General features: G+C 44.2%; 1 protein-coding gene across 2 annotated transcripts in view; it reads right to left on the bottom strand.

The window, feature by feature from the left end:
* The window catches only part of Cmtm7 (CKLF-like MARVEL transmembrane domain containing 7), a 50845-nt gene extending 28027 nt beyond the window's left edge, over positions 1-22818 (bottom strand). The window contains exon 1 of one of the 2 annotated variants that reach the window (XM_005387527.2): positions 22541-22818. In XM_005387527.2, the coding sequence (XP_005387584.1) occupies positions 22541-22687 (147 nt within the window). In that variant the 5' untranslated portion in view covers positions 22688-22818. The remainder of the gene's footprint in view (positions 1-22540) is intronic. The other variant, XM_005387528.2, reaches the window with a different exon arrangement.
* Positions 22819-23090: the final 272 nt, after the last annotated feature.

The raw sequence follows: 23090 nt of genomic DNA, 5'->3' as shown, positions 1-23090 counted from the left end.
TTTTTTGGTATTTTTGAGACAGGGTCTCATTATGCAGTTCAGGTTGGCCTTGAGCTCACTTTGTAGCCCAGGCTGGTCTCAAACTCGCAACGATCCTTCTGCCTCAGCCTCCCATGTGCTGGCATTACAGGCGTGTACCACCACGCCTGAGTAACTAATTTAAAGATAACAATATACAAGGTATTAACCATTGTTACCCTATTATCATGTTTTGAAATTATTTTATTCTTCTCTTTAAAATTGAAAAAATATTTCTAAATAGCATTAGTAACAAATAATTCGAATGAAAAAAATAAACCAAACAGGACTATTTACAATAGCAGCAAAAAGAGAACTATTTATTATGTATGAATGTAAGTTTATAGTATACCAAAAACTAGAAAACAAGAAAGCATTGGCTTACAAAATCAAAGAAGACCTAAATAAGTGGAAAGACATAATATTAAATCAATTCTAACTGACACATAGGCTCAACATAATCTCAATCAAATTTGAGAATAGCCACAAACATCAATGAAACAGAACAGAGTCCAGAAATAAAACCACAGGAACACAGTCTGTAACTGACTTTTTTTTAACAAAAATGTAAAATAACTTAATGGAGAAAGGATATCTTTTTGTCAACCAAAAATGCTGGAACCACATATTCATACACAAAACAACAAATGTTGAGCAATTCTTTACTCCTTATAAAAATTAAGTCAAAGAAAACACAGGAACAAATCTTTGTGACTTAGGTAGAGTTTTTTAAAATCATGTCAAATCAATTTTTTTTTATTGAACGCCACAAATACATAATCCAGAGATTTACAAGTGATTTACTGAAAAGCACATTATATTTATACTCTGAGATATTTGCACATGGGAGTGCATTTTCTGGAAAATTTATGAGAAAATAATTGACATCAAACTTTTCATATTACTTATTTATACTGTTATCCACTACATGAGAAATGGTTATAGCAATTGTCAAAATGGGCTTACATATATCTAGTTTCCCCCAGTGTGACTTCCTTCATGTGTTTGACACTGTGTCTGCTGAATGTTTCCCCACACTGCTTACATATACAGGGTTACCCCTCAGTGTGAGTTATTTTATGTTAACAAAATGAGGATTTAGTAGCAAAGCCTTTCCCTCACTGCTTACATACATAGGGTTTCTCCCTACTATGAGCTTTTTCATGTTTTTGACAAGCATGTGACCTGAATGTTTTTCCCCACATTGCTTACATACAGCGGGTTTCTCCCCAGTGTGATTTCATGTCTTTGACAATGACTGTGTCGCCTGCAGCCTTTCCCAGATCACTTACATACATAAGGTTTCTCCCCAGGGTGAATTCATGTATTTGACAGTAACTGTGTGTGGTGAAGGCTTTCCCACATTGCTCACATACGTGTGGTTTATCCCCAATGTGATTTCTTTTATGTTGCTGACAATGACTGTATCTCCTGAAGGCTTTCCACATTGCTTGCATATACAGGGTTTCTCCCCAGTGTGACTTCTTTCATATATTTGATATTGACTCTGTCTTCTGAATGCCTTCCCACATTGCTTACGTACATAGGGTTTCTCATTAGTGTAACTTCTAGCATGTCTTTGACAATATTTATGTGTACTAAATACTTTCCCACATTCTTTTACACACAGTTTCTCCCCAGTGTGAGTTTCTCCATGTTCTCAACAAAAACTGTGTGTGCTTAAAGCTTTCCCACACTGCTTACATACATATGAATTCCCCCTAGTGATTTCTTTCGTGGATTTCATACTTTTCTTAGATACAACCGTCTTCTCTCCAGGGTGAGTTATTCCAGTAAAATCAGAGTAGGCTTTCCCACATTACTCATATTGATAAAGTTTTTCTCCAGCTGTAGTCCTTGCATGCTTCTGAAAGGACTGGAAATCACCATAAGTTCTTCCATCTTCATTACATTTATGCAGCTTTTCTTCAAATCCCAAGTACTTACATGGTTTCAGTCCAGTGTGAGCTCTAATGGGCCCATTTAGTGATAAATGGGCCCATCAGGGATTTTTTCTACAAGCAAAATTTTCAATTGATTTTAAACCAGTTTGTTTCATGTTCATATCAGTATCTGCAGTTCAAACAAATATTTCTTCATGTTGATTCCAAGCATTATATTGATAGCATTTCTCTGCCTCTTTATTTCTTAGATTTGTCCAGCTATTTTGTATTTGTCTTCAATCTGCTGGTTATCCCAGGTTCTTCCTACAGCGGCCACGTGCATAAAAGTTTGCCTCATCACATCTTTGTATAACTTCTTTGGGGAAGGACTTAACAATGCCCACTCCTCCACAGCGACATTAACAGCCGCATCTTCAAAGCCACTGCCTCCACTGTGAGGCGAGAGGGTTTCCCAAGGTCATTCTCATGCAGCCTGCAGCCAGCAGAAGTCACAAAAGTGCTAGGCAAAGAGTTTTTTGATGAGATACCAAAAACATGATCCATAAAGGAAAAAGACTGATAAATTAGACTTCATCAAAATTAATAACTTTTCCCTTGCAAAAGAGATTATTAAGAGGTACAGCATTGAAAGTGCCACAGAGCATTGAAAAGTTTTGCAAATCACACTTCTGAAAAAGAACCTTTATCCTGAACATTGGAAGAACACTCAAAATCTCAGAACAAAAAACTACACACAGCTTACCTTTTTAAAATGGGAGAGGGCCGGGGATTTAGCTCAGCGGCACAGCACCTGCCTGGCAAGTGTGAGGTCGTGAGTTCGATTCCCGGTACCAAAAATAAATAAATAAATAAAATAAAATGGGCAAAAAAATTGAATAGATACTTGACCAAAGAGGCTATATGGCTGGCAAATAAACCCATGAAGAAGTGCTCAGTGTTATAGTCATTAGGGAAATGTGAACTAAAACCACAAAATGATACCACTACATAAGTATCTGAATGGTTAAAATTAAATAAAAACAAACAAAGCAAAACACTGATAACACCAAGAACTGGTGGGTATAAGAAACTAGAACTCTCATACCCTGCAGTAGGAATGCAAAATGGTACAATCATCATAAAAAATTTCTTTTTGCAGTCTCTTAAATTTGAACATATACTTAACATAAGACCCAACAAAATACTACCAGGTATTTATTCAAGAGAAATTTCTTTTTTAAAAAACATGTTTATACACACAAAAGAACAGGCCATAGGAAATGTTTATAGCAGCTTTATCAATAAATGGCTAAACCTGGAAATATGTCCTTCAACTGGTGAATGAATGGATGACACAAACCCACCCACATTCTATACCAGTGAGTAAAAATACGGAAAAATTAATTCACATGATAATATGAATAAGTCTTGAATCCACCTGGCTATGTAAGGAAAGCCAGTTTCACTTCCATTTATGTGACACTCCAGAAACATCACAACTGGGGGGGTGAGGGAACAGGTCAGTGGTTGCCAGCGGTTCCGAGGGTTAGAGACGTGGCTGTAGAGAGGCAGCATGAGGAATCTGCGGGTAATGGGGCTGATCGGTGCTATACAGATGGAGATGGTTACACGACCTCACACACTGGTCAAACCCCACAAAAACTACTGTAATTTTTCCAAAATTGACTGTAGTGGTGGTAGTACACATTCTGTGAATACAGGAAAAAGCATTTAACTGGACACATCAAATGAATTATATGGTATATGGATTACATCTCAATAAAGTTAGCATTAAACTTTTCTTTAAAAAATAGGCATTGCAGAGAGACATCTTGACAGCACTGCCGCAGTTTGAGTCAGGCTGTGAAGATGAGATAAAACAGACAGGTCTCAGCCCTCATTAAACTTTGTAAAAGCCTCACTGTAACATTTCCATAGGCTTTTCCAGAACTCTTTTTATGCCCTGGCGCTTCTTGGTACCAACAGAGAAACCTTCCTGAAATGCCCTGACACAGCAATACCATGGCCCCCAGTGCTCACTGCTCATCGAATCCAGTACCCAGACTTTTAGAAAATTGCCCAGCAACTCATATTCTTACCCCATACACAGGACAGCGTGCGCGCGCATGTGTGTGTGCACGTGTGCGTGAACGTGTGCGCACAAGCGCAACTAATCTAAAAAAGTTTACCTTATTTCACAGGAGAGAAAAGCAAGACCAAGAGCAGGGACATGATCTTCCTAGGGTTACCCATCTGGTAGGAGGCAGAACCAATGTCAACCCAATGCTCTTTCCTCATTAAAAACATAAGGCTTGCACATATGACATGGTCTACATGCGACAGTTAAATGAAAAACAAAACTTCTGAAACACTTTTGAATGAAGACCAGGTAGGTTGGCCCTCTCCTCATTTAGGTACAGACCTATGCAAATGCAATATTGCTGTCAAAGGACCAGTGTAGATTTGTGGAGTAAGACGGAGACATGCAAAGGGAGTTCAGCCCTGCAGGAAATATGAATAAGACTTCTGGGGAGAAGATTACAGACCTCAGTAAAATACTGAGAGGAGGGAAAAGAATAACCAGTGTTTATTCAGTTTAAATGCTTCCCAGAAGAGCTGGGCAACAACCCTGGGAACATGGCAGTACTATCACCCGCATTTCACAGAAGGGGAAACAGAAGTAAACTCCCTCAAGTAGTATTAGTCCAGAAATCAGACTGCCGCAGTTTCCCTCTCTTGGTAAAGAGACGAAGAGTGCCAAGAAGGTATCTGAGAAAAGGGCCACTGAAAAGGCAGGGCAGCAGCAGAAGATGAGGACAGACAGGTGTTGCAAAGGTGCTCAGGCCTCCAGTCTCCACCAGTTTGCTTGGGACAAAAGGAAGATCTGTGTGGCAGTGAAAAGTCTACACAGGCCATCCTCACCCTTCAGCGAGTTATCAGCCACGGAACATGTTAAAACGCAGGTCTCTGGGCCCCTCCGTCAGTTTCTAATCCAGCATGTCTGGGTGGAGCCTGGGAATCTGCATTTTGAACAGGCTCACATCCATCCCCGAAGTACTTTGCACGCCTCTGATCCCTGGACCAGACTTTGGACCATCCTGGTCTCTAGAGAAGGGAGGCAGAATAATGCAAATTAAAACCCTGACTGGGTTCATGAAGCATTTCCATGTGGCCAGCAATCTGCAGGATTCATATCGTAACATTCATGGGTTATCATCTCTGCAATCTTAGCTAAATTTTCTGGAAGAAGCCTCCTGCTGCATATGATTAGAATTTCAGCAGAAGTCACCATTTCCCTGCCTGCCTTCCCTCCTGGTGGCTGGCCTTTCTGTCTTCCTCTCCTGCACCCCTAGAAATGCAGACTGATACTCACTGAAAGTGGACATCTGTTCCAGAGCAGATGGTCTGTGCAGTTTGAGTACTTATTATCTTAGAAATTTGTACTTCACCTCTTCCTGAAGTAATGAGGCAATAAAAAGAAGTTTAATAAGAAATGTCAAAGATGCAGAAAGAACAGAGGCTTGTACCACAGAGGAGTTGCGAGCACAGTGCTGAAATATCATCGTGAAGGGCAAGAAAGAAACTGCAAACTTTCAAAGTCAAAGGAAAGTTAAAGATGAAAATTGAATGAAGGTGGCTTAGGTTCGACATTTGAGTGGCAGGACCAGTGAATTCCCCACTCGGACATTTGGTTGTAGGAAGTTTAATCAGAGACACTGTCCAAAAAGCAGGAGAGTGAGCCAGGCAGGAGGGACAGTGTATGGAGCTGATCCCCAAAATACAGAATAACAGTTGTAGAATCTGTGGGACAGTGAGCTTATGGGTAAATCTTGTTTAATAACTGTTGTAATTAACTAATGTTGATGTAATAACTTTGTGTAATAATATAAAATCACAAAAATAATAATGCTACACCTATAAAATGTCTTCAATGGAAGATCCAGATGAAATGGATAACTTCAGTGCTCACTGTCACATAACTTCTCCAACAGTTTCTATGAGACAGAAACTGACAGTCATGAGGGACTAAAATTAACATGGTAAAGAAGGGCTGGGAAGGAAGCCTGTGGTAGAGCACTTCCCTAAAATGTGTGCAGACCTGGGTTCAATTTCAACCACCAGCATCAAGGAAGAAAGCTAGTTGAGAACTTGTCAAAGTTTAGACAAAACCGCTCCTAACGTATTTTCATAGCTAACAGCTCCACGTCATCACTACCAAAAAACCTGCTTTGCAAACACCAAGAATTTAAACTCATGCTTTCTCTGTCAACTCTGGGCTCTTGCACAGGCTGTTCCCTCCTCAGCACCACTCCTCCCACCTTTCTACCTGCCTTTTCCCTTTCTAGACAGTAGGTCCCAGTGTGGCACTTCTTTCCCCAGGAAGGTCGGAACACAGACTGGGGATCCTGTTATTTGAGCTCACAGCATCCTGTACTTCCCCTTTCCTGGTGCTCCCCACCCCTACCAGCCACACTTCACTGATTCAAAGATGCTGTCTTTCACATTTCTACTTCCCTGAAGTCAAGGGTTTGTCTTACAGGGGCTGCTGGCCATATAGTGTGGTATCTATCATTGCACATGTGCTGACGGAATGTGCCAGCATCAAAACTCTCAGAATAGGTGTCAACAGCATGGAAGGAAGCCTCAAACATAAGTGGAGCTCTCTGAACCCCTGGGAACCCATGGGTTGTGGAGACAGTGAATCAGATATGTCCCAAAGTGGGACCCAAAGGCAGCTTCCAAGCCCAGGACCGATGGCTTTAGTGCTCTCATGGATTCTTCTAAAAATGCTGCATGGCTCACACTCTCGACAGCACAGAGGATGACAGTGTGCATAAAAATACTCTAAAAGAAGGATTTGGAGGAGGAAGTTCTGCCTGTAAAAACATCTTAGGAATATCTTAACCAATTTTCTTCTTCATCAATTTCCCTACTCACGTATTCACAAGAAATATGCAAGACATATTTAATGAAGTCTAAAAATGTCTTTCTATAAGCACAAAACAAAAAATTCTAAATGACCTTTTTTTGTTGTTTTTCCGGTACTGGGAATCAAACTCAGGACCTCACACTTGCCAGGCAGGCACTGCACCCGGAACTATATACCCAGCCAAAAAATTCTAAATGAAAAGAAAGATTTGTGTTATCATATAATTAACATTTCTTTTCCTTTCTCTCATAGACGTGTCTGAAACAACAGTGGCTTGAAGTGATGAAATGATAGCTGTTTGATGTCTAGATTTTTAGCCCACAGAAGAAGGGCCTGGCAGGGATTCTTCACCCATAGGTGCCCAGGAGCCAGCATAGCACCAGGGCAGAGCAGACACAAAGTTAAGTATCTGACAAAGTGACTTGAAGTAGAGCTCTTGTCAGGCAGAGCCAAGAGTAGGACCACACTAAAGGGCTAGCACCGGCCCAGAAGCAGACATGTGAAAGCCAGTTGGCTTGTGGTCTCTAGCCCAGGGCAGCAATGCCTGATCCATGTTTCTGGTATTGCTTCAAACAGGGAACTCTGCCCTGACAGCTGGAGAACCTGCAGACACTTCTCCCCTCTGTCTCTGCTCTGGCATAGGAACTGCTCTTTTGACTATGGGAGTCAGGGGAAAGCTATCAAGTCAACCAAGTAAGAAAGGTGCCATTCTAGAAGGCTACAGAAACAGCATCTAGCAGAAACCTGGGAGAGCAGCACAGTACCCTAGGCCCTTTATGCTGCAGCGCCCTGGGCCTTCTCCCACTTCCTGGCCTGAATTTCTGTGCTCTGCCCCATGGCCCATGGCCAGGGCCTTTCTGCAGCCTGCTCCCTCCTCCGCAGGTGTCTGTATGGTGGTATTATCTCATCTCTGAGGAAGACTCACATTTCTCAAGCACTTCATTCATGCTGACTTTCTTTTTTTGAAGGATTGCTATTGCCAAAGCCTTTGTCAAAGAAAATATGGATTCACTCACTGAAAAAACAGTACTTTCCAAGCACCACATTAGGAACTGGACACTATGGGGGACCAGACAGGAAGGCTGCTGCCCCTGCTGCAGCCCAGCTCCTGTGGAGAAGACAACCCTGCCAACTACAACTGGGAAATGAAGACCGAACAAGAATTGCCATGACGATCTGAGAACTGGTGGTGGGGTGTGGTGACAGCAGGGTTTGGAGTGATATGAGACAGGAGTGGGTGGGCAAGGCTCCTCTGAGGCAGACAGAATGGAAGTAGCCATGTCCTAGACCTGGACTGTAATTCAGATCAAATTCATGGACTAGGACTTGTTAGATGATGAGACCTCAATATAATTCAGCCACTGTCACAGGTCCTAAATCTCTCTCTCTCTCTCCTCCATGACAGTTATAAAATGTTGAGGAGCAGAGGATTCCTCCAAACCAACTTTAATATCCAGTAATGGGGCTGCTTTGTCCTGGACTCTTCATACATTTTAAGGTACTAAAAGAAGCTGTTCCTGATCAAATGAGATAAAGCTACATGACTAGTGAAAGCCCCATGTGATCTGCTGTGACAGCCTAGAACACAATACAGCCATTAGTAGGTCAGTGGTTAAATCTGAGTAAGATATATAGTTAAGACAACAGCATAGATTTAGGTAAACCCTATTGCCGTTAAAAGAGGTCCTTTTCAGGAAAGGTACACTTACGTACTAACGGACAAAAGAGCATGAAGGCTGCAACTCATTCTGCTATGGTTCAGCTAAATAGACAGTAACTTGTACAGAAGTGGAAAATGATTATACAAATGTGGTAAAATATTTACAATTAGAGAACCTGAGGAAGGAAAGAAAACTGGGTAGTTCTTTATAGTGTTTTTGCAAAATTTCTGTAGATCTCAAATTACTTATAAACAAAAAGTTACAAAGATATATAGAGAGACAAATCTTTAATACCCTTCTACAAACATCTTTTCTAAAATATCAACCATGTCTACCTAAAATGTACCAATAAAATCTGATCGAAGAGAAAAAAATTAAATTTTCTACATGCTCACACACAAAAAACTCAACTGAAAGAGAATAAAGCCATATAATTTAAAAAAAAAAGTCATTTCACAAGCAACAGATTGAGCAGTGCTAACCTGCCCATCTTGATGTCTGTGTTTTTGAGCTGTAGCACCTTATCTTTAGAGAATCTATTGCAACGCTATGCTGCAGCATAACATTAGAATGCTGTGAGATTTAGCTGGCATCCTAATGGTGTGGGGAATCTGAGGATGCTTCATTCCACATCTGCAAAGGACAGAGGCAGCACTTCTTTGGAATATATTTTTCATCTTTCCCCTCTACCCTACCATCTAAGAATCACTCTCTGATATTCTGTCTTTCTTGTTCTGTTTTCTCAGCAGAAATTCAAGGACTGCTTCTTTCTCTGAATAAGCTATCAAAGGAAAAAGATGTATTCAGATGTACTCAGAAAGGCTTTAGATATAATTGCTATCCATAGGGGCAGAGGGCAAGCATCACCTCTCAACCACCTGGGAATACACCTGGGAAGGCTCCCGCCCCATGACTACAGTGTGTCTAAAGAAGGAAATACTATATGCCTAGAGTTTACATGTTGAAGATACTTAGAACTTGACCACAATAGAAAGTCTGGCTGTATCAGTTTCCTAAGGTGTGCTATAACAAATTACCACAAATTCAGTGGCTTAGAATATCAGATACTTATTCATTTAAAGTTCAGAAGGTTAGAAGCCTGAAATCAGTATCACCAGGTAGAATTAAAGGTGTCACCAAGGCCACAATCCTTCTGGAGACTGCAGGAGAGAATTCCTTGCCTCTTCCTGACAGGCCTGGGTTTTCAGCCACACCACTACAATCTCTATCTCTCCTTCATGCTGCCATCACCTTCTCTTCCTCTGTGTATCTCTCACAAGGACACTTGTCCATAGACTTAGGGCCTTTTCAGATAATGCAGGACAATCTTCTCATTTTAATACCCTTAATGACCCAGGAGAAGACCCTTTTTCCAAATATGACAGCATTTGCAGCTTCCAAGATTATTAGGGTGCATGTTGGCATATATTTTGGGGAGCTATCACTTAACCCATTATGTAATTTTTCATCCCTGAGTCACAACTAATAATGTAGTAACACAACCATATATTGAAATAGTAATCACATATCCAAATATAGGATCAAGAGCAGAGGATGTAGCTCAGTGGTAGAATATTCACCTAGCATGTACAAGGCCCGGAGTTTGATTCCTTGCACCACAAATAAATAAACATAGGATTGACTGCATCATGAGCTGGGACAGTAGACTAACAGCAAAGAGACCTCCATCAAGCAAGGGGATACATGGTACACTGTGGTCACAGTATTTATATTACCATGACATCACTAGTAATTCTCTTGTAAAAGACTGCAGAAATTATTTTGCTCCCTATTGATTTTTTTAATTCAATAAACACTGATTTTTTTCCTTCTCTTCCTCTTGTTTCAAATTGGAGTTGAAAAAATAACACAACTCTTTAAGTGGACAGCAAAAGGTAACATCAAAACTCTGGTGAGGTCTGGCAGGCAGCTGCCTAGCACTACAGTCCAGAGGGACACCTGGGAATACAGATCCACCAGCATTGCAGGTGAAAAGAGGCAGTCGGGTCTGTATGTCCACAAAGAGCATCAGTTTGGAGTCTCAGATGAAGGTAATCCCAATGGCTCCTATGGAACACAAGCAGGGACTTATTGGTCGCCCCTCCAATCTTCTGGTCAGGGTATCCATCCTCAGCTACTGAAGGCAGTGCTGCTAACTCCTCCCACCAGTACCCTTTGGCAATGAGCTGTCTGGTCCAGAGGTCTCTGAGAGTTATTTCATCTACCCTCCTCGAGCTACAGCCAATATACAGTGTACAAAAGCCCAGCTCCTCTGCTTCAAAGGATGATCTCTGTAGTGTACCTCATTCTTCAGGGTGCCCTTTAAGATCAGACAGAGCCTCGGCTTGGGAAACTCACCTTTATCCAGCTGCTTCTGTTCTAGCTTCCTCCCTCCCTCGATAAACCAGCTGCACAAAAAAAAAAAATCTCCATCTAGCTTTGCCTCTAGGAAAATGGACGTCAACTCTCACTGAGATAGAGAAATTCTTAAGGAAACTTCTGGTCATGTGGTCTTGTTCCCTAGACTTTTCTGGTTTGCATGTCTTAAACAAAGATAAGAAACATACCAGAGCAGTGGAACTCTGACCACTGAGTCACTGACAGTGGACACAGAAAACCCTTGGAACTTTGTGGGAGAAGATGACATGGCGAACTTGAGTTTCAGGACATAAACAAATTTCTAAGGCCATGTGACACTTGGTCCAGGAATTTGACTTTTAGGATTTTCTCTGTCTCTGACATTCTTGAGCATGTCTGTCAATGGGAGACGAGTTAAATTAATCACAGTAAATTCATCTCTGGACCCAGTGCAACTATTAAGCAGAATGAGCACAAAGATATTCCTTCTGAATGGACATAGAATTTTCTCCAAGATAGGGAGTTAGTTAATAAACGTACAGAACAATGGGGAGGATAGGGAAGGTGTGTGTGCACATGTGCATGCGCGCGCACACACACTTCCTGAAAGTTATGCAAGAAACTAGTATCACAGGTAGTCTCCAGCAGCCCCCAAGGAGGAAATTGGGAATGAAGAATTTAGGGTTCTTTCTGAATTTTGATCATGTAAATACTATCAAGTAAAAAAAAAAAAAAATCCCACAAATATAACTTTACCAATATACAGCCATGATTACTGTTTGAATAAGGATTTTTAGTTTTTTAGACTGGCTCCGGGGTAGGGACCATGGAGGACAGATTGATAGCTAGTAGATGGAATCATTTTACTTTTTATTTCTCTCTTTATTTCACTGGAGACTGAACCTAGGGCCTTTGCACTGAGCTGTATCCATAGTCCTCTTCTTTCCAAGACAGGATCTTTCCAAGTTACTAAATTACCCAGGCTGGGCTCACATTTGCAGTCCTCCTACCTAGCCTCTCAGAGTGCTGGGATTATGGGCATGCACCACCACACCTGGCTGGGATTAACTCTCCTAAGACAAGTGACTACAGGCAAGACATTTAAGCTCCCTACATCAGTTTCCTCATTTGTAAAATGGGAATACAAACTAATACACCACAAAGATGTGATGAAAAACTTTTGCATTAAAACATTCCGAAACACAGTGCCCAACAAATGGACTCATGCCACAGGAATCCAGTGGTGCATGACCACGGCCTGGTTATAAAAACAGCCCCTGCACTGCTGTTGCCTCAGCATCCCTTGCTAGGCAGCTGTCATGAGTGATCCACCCCTGGTGCAGGATAACAGGCTTTCGTGGGTGTGTTAATTATCTACCACACAGTAGGTAAATGACCACAAATTCAGTACCTTCAAACAGCAGACATTTGTCATCTCAGTTTCTGAGGGCAGCAGTCCAAAGGCTGCAGCTCAGATGCAGGTGGGCCAGAGTCTCATCTAATGCTTGGGATTCTCTCTCTCACACACATGGGTATTAGCAGAACACAGCTCCTCGTCATGGTCCAGGAGCGCTCACCACAAGGTCTACCCACTTGCAGCAAGGCATCTACCTCTTCAGAGCCATGGGAGAACTTCTCTCTTTGAGAGGACACAGTGCTTCCTTTAAAGCTTTTGCCTGATGAACTCAGGCTCATTTGAACTTTCAATGAACTCAGAATCAATTACATGGGGACCTTAGCTATACCTGCAGCATCCCTTCACTTTATATGATACAATGTACTCAAGGGAATGACATCCATCAGCTTGCCAATGTGATGGGTCAGAAACAATCACAAGTGCCACCCATCCTCAAAAAGATGCATTCATGTACAAGAGTGTGACTCGCTGGCGGTCACCTTAGGGTGCAACTGTCACCGTGGGCCAGTCTAGGCATCAACTCACCACACGGTGGGGAACGGCAATTTGCTGGCCCTGGGTTCAAATGCAGGATCAGAATTTCATAGTTTGTTGTTGTTTTCTTAAACCCTGGCCTAGTTTACAAAGTTACCTTGCAGCTTCAATTCAAGAAGGAGAAAATAAAACATATACAGTCTTTAGGAAAACTGCATGTAGAGTTGCCTGACAGAGAACAGGTACTCACACCTTACTTCTCTCTTCCCAACCCTTTCTGGAGGAATTTATGACTTAAAAATAAATATAATAATAGTGGGTGACATGTAAAGATGCTTTCTACAATACAACACCCATGCTGTCTTTTCAGTACCCAGGGAGGGGTTTCCCCCATTCCAGCTGATTTCATCTATGCCAAAAAAAGATGAGGCCATCACTAGCACTGATGTCATGTCTCACAGTGTCCTCTGCTAAATCAGCTACAGCCTGCCCAGCAATGAGGTCCAAATGGACCAGGTACAGTACCCAAATAATGGTCTTGTATGCCGTACAACAGCATCACTTTCATACAGGGTTTAATGACATGGTAAAATACAGCCTATTGACCATGAAAAAAAGAAGGAAGGAAGGAAAGAAAAAGAGAAAAAGACAGACTTCAAACTGTTCTTTCAAGAGTTCATGGTCTAATCAAGTTTCACTATTTATGGGTTTGTGACCTTAGGCAAATTCTCTAACCTCTCCATGACTCACATTCCTCATCTGCAAGCTAAGGTAAGGACACCCATCCCATGATATTGTGAGACCTAGCAAGGTAATGCATGTAAAACATCTAGCCCAGTGGCACCTGATGGGAGCTTAATATGCTATTATTCAGTTAAGTACCACTTTTCTAATTTAAAAAGAAAAGTTTAAAGAAAGACAATATTTACAGTGGTGCTTGCCTTCTCAGGAGGAATAAAGAAAACCTCAGAGGAGAAAGGGAATAAAAATATATGAAGGTCATACTATAGTTAGTACAGTAATTCTGCTTTCCTGAAGATTATACTTGGGGCTGGGGATTTAGCTCAGCAGCACAGCGCCTGCCTGGCAAGTGCAAGGTCGTGAGTTCGATTCCTGGTACCGGAAGAAAAAACAAAAAAAACGAAACAAAAGATTATACTTGACTCTCTATCCAAAAGCACTTAATTAATTTCTTCCCCCCTTTTCTCCTTCCCCATTCCCTTTGCAAGAAATCTCACTTTATTTTAAAAAATGTGGCTGATACAGCTTTTCTGTCATGTTTCACATAAATCTTTTTGAATACCAGGAAACTGCTTCACACTAATTTTTCTCACTTTCCCTATTCAATGATCTACAGAGAGAGAGAGAGAGAGAGAGAGAGAAACAGGAGGAAGGAGAGATAGAGAGATGCTCCAAAAAATGGCCAAGTCACTGTTCTTGCTGACGGAGACACAAACCAGGTGAACCACTTTTTCTTTTTCTGCAAGAGTCTGAGAGGTGATTTTGTTAACATTCCGCCTGGGAGTGGTGGGGGTGAGCCTGTCCTGTCCTTTTCTCTCAGAAAGCCCCCAGGCTGCTGAGCAACTAGCAGCCAGGACCAGGCTTGGATCCAGGCCCCTGCTGATCCTGGAGCTGCTAAAGTGCCCCTGGGAAGAATGCCAAAGAGTGAGCATAAGCAGGGAAATCAGTGAGCCAAAGTGGTGACAATGGCAGCGGCATACAGCAGGCCACAGGTCAAGGGGAGGCTTCTGGGCCTGCAGCCGGGCCAGCGTAGCACAGCACATCAGGTGGGGGCAGGTGGCAGGGAGGAAACAGATGGCTGTCCAGTGGGCTGAACAGGAAGTGCCAGGGTGGGGAGGAATGGAGAAGAGGGGAGGCCTTCTCTGCAACCATAACAAGACTTTAAATACAGAATCCCCCAGGCAAGTGCCAGGGCTGCCCAGGAGGGTTCTAGGACTCATGTGGTTGCAAAGAACGTGCAGGACTCTTTCCAGGCCCTCTGAGAAGTACTATGTCCCCTCTTGCCCCACCTTGCCCCTGCAGTCTGGGGGACCCTACAGCTGTTGTTTTCAGCAGTGTCACCTCTCCTATGGCAAGAGGATCCCAGCCCACAGTATGGGGTTATTTGGGGTGCCCTGGAGGGGAATTCTTGTCAGTGGTTACAAAATGCTTGTGCTTTGAGCTTGATCTGTAAGGTCTCCCACATGTATGCAACTGTCAGTCTTCAAATGTCTGCAGATGCTGTTGCTATTACTTGAATGCAAGCGTGTTTAAAAGTATGATTGAATTTTCTAGTCTCTCTCTCTTACTGTTTCTTTTCCAAACCATTAAACACCGAAAGTACTACTACAAGTTAAAACAGTATTACTATCACATTTGGCTCCTTGAAATTTCTGGATGATAAAGGGTCACCTACTAATTTCTGGACTTTAAAAGTCTAGAAAGTTGTTTAATGCCAACCACTGCTGAAGGGCAAGAAACTCTTCATTTCTCTCTCTGCAAAAGGTCAGCACCATCTATCCTGAAGAAGTATTTATGGATTTGTACACCCGTACAAATCCATCCATTCTCTACGAGGAAGTTCATCACAGCCTTGTTTGTGCATGTGCAGAATTAGAAGCTCCTGAGCTCCAATGGGGGAGGGTAAAAAGGGAAGATGGTCACATACTATGGTTCCTCCATGACTGGTTACAAACAACATTACTAAAAACCAAACTGCAAGCAAATATTAAGTGACATGAGATAACATTCATTATATATTGAGCCCCCCAAAAGTCTACTACAAAATATGTATAGCATTATCCCAATTTTGTTGAAAAACACCAAAGTTATATGTACCTACTATAAAATAATGTCATTTTACATTAAACATTAATCTCTGGGGAGAGGGAAAGGGAGAATAATTTTCTTCTTTGTGCTTCCCAACATTTCTATAATGAGTATTACTTTTATTATGAGGAATAAGACCCATAACTTGTTTTATTATTTTTGTTTGGCCATTGGCAGAGTAGTTCTTGTTCTTGGGGTCAGGATTGGGTTAGAGGCCAAAAAATCCTGGCATGAGAGTCTTTGCTGTCTTTAACACTCCATACTGTAGGATGCAGGATGTGTGGGCAGAACCCACTTGGGAACTGTACTAGTCCATTTTTCATAATTATAACAAATACCCGAGGCAGGCTAACTTTATCTAGCTCACTGTTTGAGACTGAAAATCCAAACAGCATGGCTCAGTCTCTAGTAAGGGCCCCATGAACATGGTGGAATGTGTGCATGAGTAGTCCTATCTCAATATAGGACACCCAAAAGTAAGGCTGAGGTCCCTTTCTGAGGGAATGTCCCCCACCTCCCAAGGACTTTCTACTAGGTTCCACCTCTTAATGTCCACCCTAAGAGGTCCACCTCGTACCACCACACTGAGTATTGATTTTGAGGGGATAAACAGCATCCAAACCATAGCATGAAACAAACCAGAGCTCCCTTTTCACAAAGATCTCAAATGAAACACAGAGGTGGTCCACTCTGGGTCATGCTGGAAGTTCTGCACTCCTAGGTTTATTCATGGCTAGACCAGAGGCTGAGACCCATCCCTGTCCATTTGGCGTCTGGGATGTGAATTCCCAAAGTGAAGCCCTGAACTGCTCCCTGGAGGATCTCTAGGATTTGCTCTCCTGCCAGAAAACTTTGTCCTTTCCCTATACACACACACACACACACACACACAGAGCCACCCAACCTGGGCAGGCTGCTTCAGTCTTAGAAAAAACATCCTTTTAGCTGATAAAGCATTCTGCAATATCTTCATTATTATCCTGAAATGAAAAAAATGTTTATGTAATCTGATCTTAATTTCTGTGACAACCAAAAAATCAATTTCTTCAAAATTCCAAAATAACACCTAGGGGGGCTGGGGATTTAGCTCAGCGGCAAAGCGCCTGCCTGGCAAGCGCAAGGTTGTGAGTTCGGTTCCCGGTACCTGAGAAAAACAAAACAAACAAACAAAAAAACCAAAATAACCCCTAGGGGGCAGTCCAGCCCCGGTGGAGAATCAGGATATGGCGGCTGAAACTGATAGAGTGCCTCCTGAGTTTTTAGAATAAGATCTCGCGATCTGGCCAACTTGAGGTCTGGCCCCCGGTGTACTTCTCCCTCCCTGCTCACTCTGACCCCACACGCCCCTTTCTCCAGACTCAGGCCATCCTCCAGGTTTTCTTCTGCTTGTAATGCTGCTGCCTCATGTCCACAGCAGATTTCCCTTCCTCAGAAAGGTCTTACTTGCCCCACCAGAAATATCACCCTCCCTAATATGTGCTTTCTACCTCCAAGCACCTCTCCACAACTTTTGTCCCGGTTTGTAATTACAGTCGGTCCTCTGTATCAGTGAGTTCTGCTCTATATTTGTGGGTTCAACCAACCTCAGATCCAAAACATTAGAAAAAAAATTGCAACTATACTGAACAGATTTTTTCTTGTTAGAGGTCCCAAACAAGGCATAAGTATTTACACAGCATTTACATTAGATTAGTAATTGTAAGTAAGCTAGAGATGACTTAATGTACATAGGAAGATGTGTAGATCATAGGCAATTACTGAACTACTTTATTTAGGATCCTGAGTATCTGTGGTTTATGGTATCTGAGGTGTGTCCTGGAACCAACCTGCCATGGATACTGAGGGACAACCGTATATATTTATAGCCAGTTAATTAATGTTTGCTTTCTCTATTAGCATATGAAGAGGACAAGGGTTGAGCTGTCCTCTTTCCACAAGGCCGAGCAGAGAGTAGGTGCTCAATAAATATTTGCCAAATAAATAAATGACCATCCTAGAAGACATTTAGGTTTCCACCTTTGCTGCTTGTGAACTACGTTCTGATTCTCCTTCTGTATTATAGTTATACATATCTCACAGCCTGTTTTTTTTATATGGTCAGAAACAGTCTATCTTGTTAAAAGCTGTAACCCACATGCCTCACATAGAATTTAGTGACCTTGATTCAAAAATAAAAAATAGCTGGGCATGGTAGTGCATGCCTGTAATCCCAGTACCCAGGAGGCTGAGGCCGGAGGATCATTGCGAGTTCAAGACCAGCCTGGGCTACAAAGTGAGCTCAAGGCCAGCCTGAACTGCACAGAGAGACCATGTCTCAGAAAGCCAAAAAAAAAAACACAAAAGATAAATAAATAATATTAAAAATATATAAAGAGGGCTGGCCCAGTGCAAAGGCCCTGGGTTCAATCCCAGGATATCACATCACACACACACACACACACACACACACACACACACACAAAAGCACAGCAGATGATGAAGCCAATTTCCAAATATCTGGGGCAGGAAGATTAAGAACTGTCCCCACAAAGATAAATGCAAAAGATAATTGCTAAATATTTGAAGTGATTGATGTGCTAATAATGACTGATTTGATCATTACATAGAGTGCAAATCTATTGAAATATCACCCTATACCCTATAAATATGCACAATTATTGTGTTGAAAAACAGAGCAGGGGGTGGTGACACATTTGCAATTCCAGCACTCAGGAGGCTGGGCAGGTGGACCTTAAAATTTTTTTTAGCCATATTATTTTTTATATTCAAATTATTTAGATAAACAGAATTCATAGGATTAAATATAGAAAAGACAGAGATTTATTATGACAGAGCCACACAACTCGAGTGATCATGGAGGCAGAGAAGACCCACGATTTGCTGTTTGCAAGCTGAAGAAGTCCCAGGACAGCCAGTGATGTATTTTCAGTCCAAGCCTAAACACTTGAGAACCAGGGGAGACAACAGTTTAAGTCACAGTCCAACCCAAAGATCCAAGAAACAAGGAGCAGATGATGTGAGTCAAAGTCTGAATTCCAAGAGTGCCAACATTCAAGGGCAGAAGATAAATGGGACCTTGAATTTGAGGCCAGTCTGGGCAACATAGCAAGTTCAAGGCCAGCCTGGACTTGCTAGAGACTGTCTCAAAAATCCTGCCCCAGCTGGGCGTGGTGGCACATACCTAGGAGCTGAGGCAGGAGGATCGTTGCAAGTTCAAGACCAGCCTGGGTGACAAAGTGAGATCAAGGCCAGCCTGAACTGCACAGACTGCATAGCGAGACACTGTCTCAAAAAAGAAAAGCAAAAAAATTTTTTTAAAAAACCTGCACCAATACTGGCTTATTTCTTGATGCATCTCTTTTCTTCCTACCACCATATCACTTATCTCCAAATTAAACATACTGAGTAGACAGAGGCAGCAATGGTGAAAATAGGAACTCCCTACCCAACAAACTCATGATCATGTCAGGATTCACTTCTGCCCCTCCTCCCTAATATGGCCAACTTGTTGAACTTTCACGTTCCTGGTCAGCCACTTTGTGAACTTGTGTCATCTCGTCAGAACCACAGACTTGTGAGCAGGAGCTTTACTGCAGCCACCCGTCACCGCGGCAGCGGAGACGAATGTGGTGCTCGAAACTGCTGGCTGAATGAACAAGTGGACGAGAGACACTGAGAGGCCACAAGTGACACCCTGGGTGTTCTTATTATGCGCAAGGCTAGCTGGACTCTTCAGACCCTGGGGCCCCTCAGGCACCCTGGTGATGCCAGGAGCCCAGGCCTTTCAGCCCAGACGCTGTGAGGCCTGGTGGTGGTGCAGTGGGGACACTGAAGATTTCCTGAAATATGCCCCCCACATCCCATGGCTGTACTGCAAAGCATCCTGCCCCCTCAATCTCTTCTCTACATCTATTTTTTTCTTTTTTTCTTTTTTTTGGTTTTTCTCCGGTACCGGGATGGAACTCACGACCTTGCGCTTGCCAGGCAGGCGCTTTTTGCCGCTGAGCTAAATCCCCAGCCCCTACATCTATTTCTTTTCAATGGCTAACTGGGACATAATTATCTACTATACAGCCATTTGAAGTGCAGAGTTCAGTGGTTTTTAGTATATTAACAGGGTGAAACCATCACTACTGTGAAATTTGGAACATTTTCATCCTATCAAAAACACCCATACCCATTGGCAGTCGCTTTCCATTTTCTCCATTACCACCACCCCCAGCTCTAAGCAACCACTAAAATATTTTCTGTGTCTAAAAATTTGCCTATTTCCAGTATTTCATACCAGTAGAATCATATACTGCAATATAGTCTTTTGTAACTGGCTTTTTCCATGGAGCAGAATGTTTTTGAGGCTCATCCATACTGTTGCATACTTCGCTCCCCTCCTTTTTGGTTATATAATGTTCCACTGTATTGAATGTGCCACTTTTTAGTTGTCATTTATCCACTCATCATTTGCTGAACGTGTGTTATTTCTACTTTCTGGCTATTATGAACAATGCTACTATGAATTGAATATAAGCCTTTTGCGGATAGCTGCCAGGATGCACGGTATCTTCTGTGGTACTGTACAGACCGCCACTCCCAACGCCGCTGTGCCATTTACCCTTCCATCAGCAGCGTCCCAGAGTTACAGTTTCCTCATACCTTCCATATCTTGCTGCTTGGAATTATCTGTCTTTTTTATTACTGTCATCTTCATGGGTGTGAAGTCATCTCACTTGGTTCTAATTTCCCTGAATCTGTTAATAAGTAACAACTCTGCTGTAGTAATGTGTTCTGGAATATGATGACGCCATCAGCCTTGGTAGGCCCTACTGCTGTTACCGACAGCTTATAGCTATTTTTTAAAAGTACCCAAGTCAAGAACCGGGACTGTGCCTCTGGCCTAATAAGGAAAATGAAAGAAACTAAGCCTTCACAGAGGAAAAAGACTAGGAAGAAAAGAGACAGAGGGTGCTAGACAAGAGGTCCACACAGACAGCCCTAAGTGGTCTCTACATCACAACACGCTCACCTGGCAAGGGCAGCATCCCCCCATGCCCAGTCTGCTCAAACTAGTCTGCAGCGACCTGGCATTACATAGGGAAGGCATAACCCTGGCCTGATTTTAAGAAGAGGACACTGTGAAGAAGCCAGATAACAAAACTGTTCAACAGGACCCATCACTGTCACCTGCAACCTGGCACAAAGGCCACAAGCAACAGGCTAGCTGAGGAACTTAACATGAGACGGAGGGTTCACATACCCTTTGTTGCGCAAACTCAAGAACCAACAGGAAAGCTTCCCATCTCCATTACCTTTGTGTAGCAAATCACAGACCAACAAGAGGACTTTTCATCTCCCAATATCTTTGTCCACCAAGCCATGGTGAAAGATGAAGGCTTTTGGTCCCAGTCCACACCCAAAACAAACACATCACTCCCAACACTCTGCCTCAACTCGGGTGGACAGGGGAGGCAGGCTGTCTGCTCTATTTAGCTGTGCACATCTCATTTAGCTGTATCTGGGCTCCCTTAAACAAACTTTATCTTGAACTTCATGTGGCTGCTGCTTCCCTGCGAGCGCCTCTTAAACCTGCCTAGTTATACCCTCCCTATGGGATACCCGGCAGCTTCATCAGGCTAGTCTGACCGGACCCCCTGGGAATGAAGCTGCCCTTGCAAAGTGTACTCCAATAGTGAGACTCAGTACCGTTTGCATGGCCTCTTGTTTAATTCCACCTCGTTCTCCTGGTCCTTCCTGCTTGGGCATTTAATGTTCATTTGCCTTTCTTTTGAGGGGGAATGGAACTTTGGACCTCACGCTTGCCAGTCAGGCGCTGTGCTGCTGAGTTTTTGTCTTTACTTCTGTAAAATACTTGTTTAGCCAACTGGCCAACAAAACAAACAAAACACCCTCCCACTTCAAACCCAACAGGGTGGTTTGCAATGGAAGTTTGGTCCGTTGCTAAAACGCCTCTACTTCCTAATTTTGAGTCCATCTAGGCACCCTTGCTCGGAGAAGAAGGAAGTGAGTATCCTCTTCAGGGCTGGCTCAAGAGGGGAAGCACAGCCACCTTAAGACACACTCTAATAAAAGCTACAGACACAAAAAGGGCTACGGCCTCGCGCCCAGCGCCCTGGGGCTGCCCACCATAGCAGGTCCCCGTTCCAGGTCTGCGACCTCGGACCGCCACACCCCCCACCCCCGCAACTACCCCTCCCATCTCTTTACAAACCACCACGCCCCCTGCACCGTTCTCGCGGCAAACTACAGTGAGAAGACAGTCAGACGGCCCAACCCAGTTTCAAAACATACCAACGGGAAAGGGTTTTAGAGCATTTTCAAAGAACTACAAACTGGGAGGAAGAAAAGTTTGGGGAACAAGAGAACAGGCCTGGACTGCGTCTGGCCTGGCCAAAGGCCCTTGTGTCGCGCTAGTCACACTAAGAGCCTGCATCTTCATCCTGCCTGGGTCCGGGTGACCCCCATTGAGAAGAGTAGCTCCCCAAGTAGTTCGAGCTCCTTAGAACAGGCCTTTCTTAAAGGATCTTTGCCCTCCGGGCCGGACCAGGACGGCCTCCCCGGTCCGCGGCTCCCGCGCACGGCGGCCGGGGTCGGAACGCAGGACTCCGCGACGCTCTCTCCGGCGGACGCGCGCTGAGGCCCCGCGGCGCCGGCCGGAGGGCGGGTTTGCAGCCTCCCCGCCCCCGACCCGTGTCGAGGCGGCGCGGGCCAAAGAGAAAGGAAGGCGCAAGGAAACTTGAGCCCACAGTTTCGATCAGGCGGCGGCTGGGCTCCGCACAGGGGCGCAATTGAAACGGGGAACCCTGGCGGGTGGGGTGTGCGGCCGCGAGCCCCGGGGCGGAGGGAGGCTCGGCGCCTTCAACTTCGGAGGCCGCTCGGCCTCGGCGCCGCGCCCGCCGCCTCCCGCTCGGGGGCGCCTCCCTCCCCGGACCCCGGCGCGTGGCCCGCCCTCTCTCACCATCTGCGCCACTTTCAGAAGCGCCCCCTGGGTACGCGGGTAGACTGGGTCCAGCAGCCCCTCCGAGGGCTGCCCCGCGCCGGCCCCGGGTCCGGGCGCGCCGCCGGTGCTGCACGTGGTGCGGACGAGCCCCGCTCCCAGCGACATCACTGCCCAGCCGGCCGGCCGCTCGGGGACCTGGGCCGGATCAGGAGGGCGGGCCGGGGCGGGCCGGGGCGGGGCGCTCCCCAACCGCTGGCGGGACGGAGCCGGGACCGCTGGCCGCGCTTCCGAGAGGGCGCCCCCGTCCCTGCCCTCGGGGACGCGCGGAAGTTGGACGGCGAGGAAGGAAACCGGACGCCTGGGGCCGTGACCTCCGCTTTGGGCAAGCGGGGGGCGCAGCTGGGGCCGAACCTCCTGGGATTTTGTGTGGGTGCCGCACGGCGGTGTGCTCAGGCTCCCTTACTGAAGTCTCACTCACGGACAGTGAGACGCCCAGGCGGTAATGTGCTGTGCAGCTCCATTAGCTTTTCTGCGGGCGCACCTGTGAAACCGTCACACATCAACAAAT

The sequence above is a fragment of the Chinchilla lanigera genome, unplaced genomic scaffold (assembly GCF_000276665.1).
Source record: "Chinchilla lanigera isolate Chin_1 unplaced genomic scaffold, ChiLan1.0 scaffold00029, whole genome shotgun sequence".
Lineage (NCBI taxonomy): Eukaryota > Metazoa > Chordata > Mammalia > Rodentia > Chinchillidae > Chinchilla > Chinchilla lanigera.
This window is presented reverse-complemented; position numbering and strand designations above follow the sequence as displayed.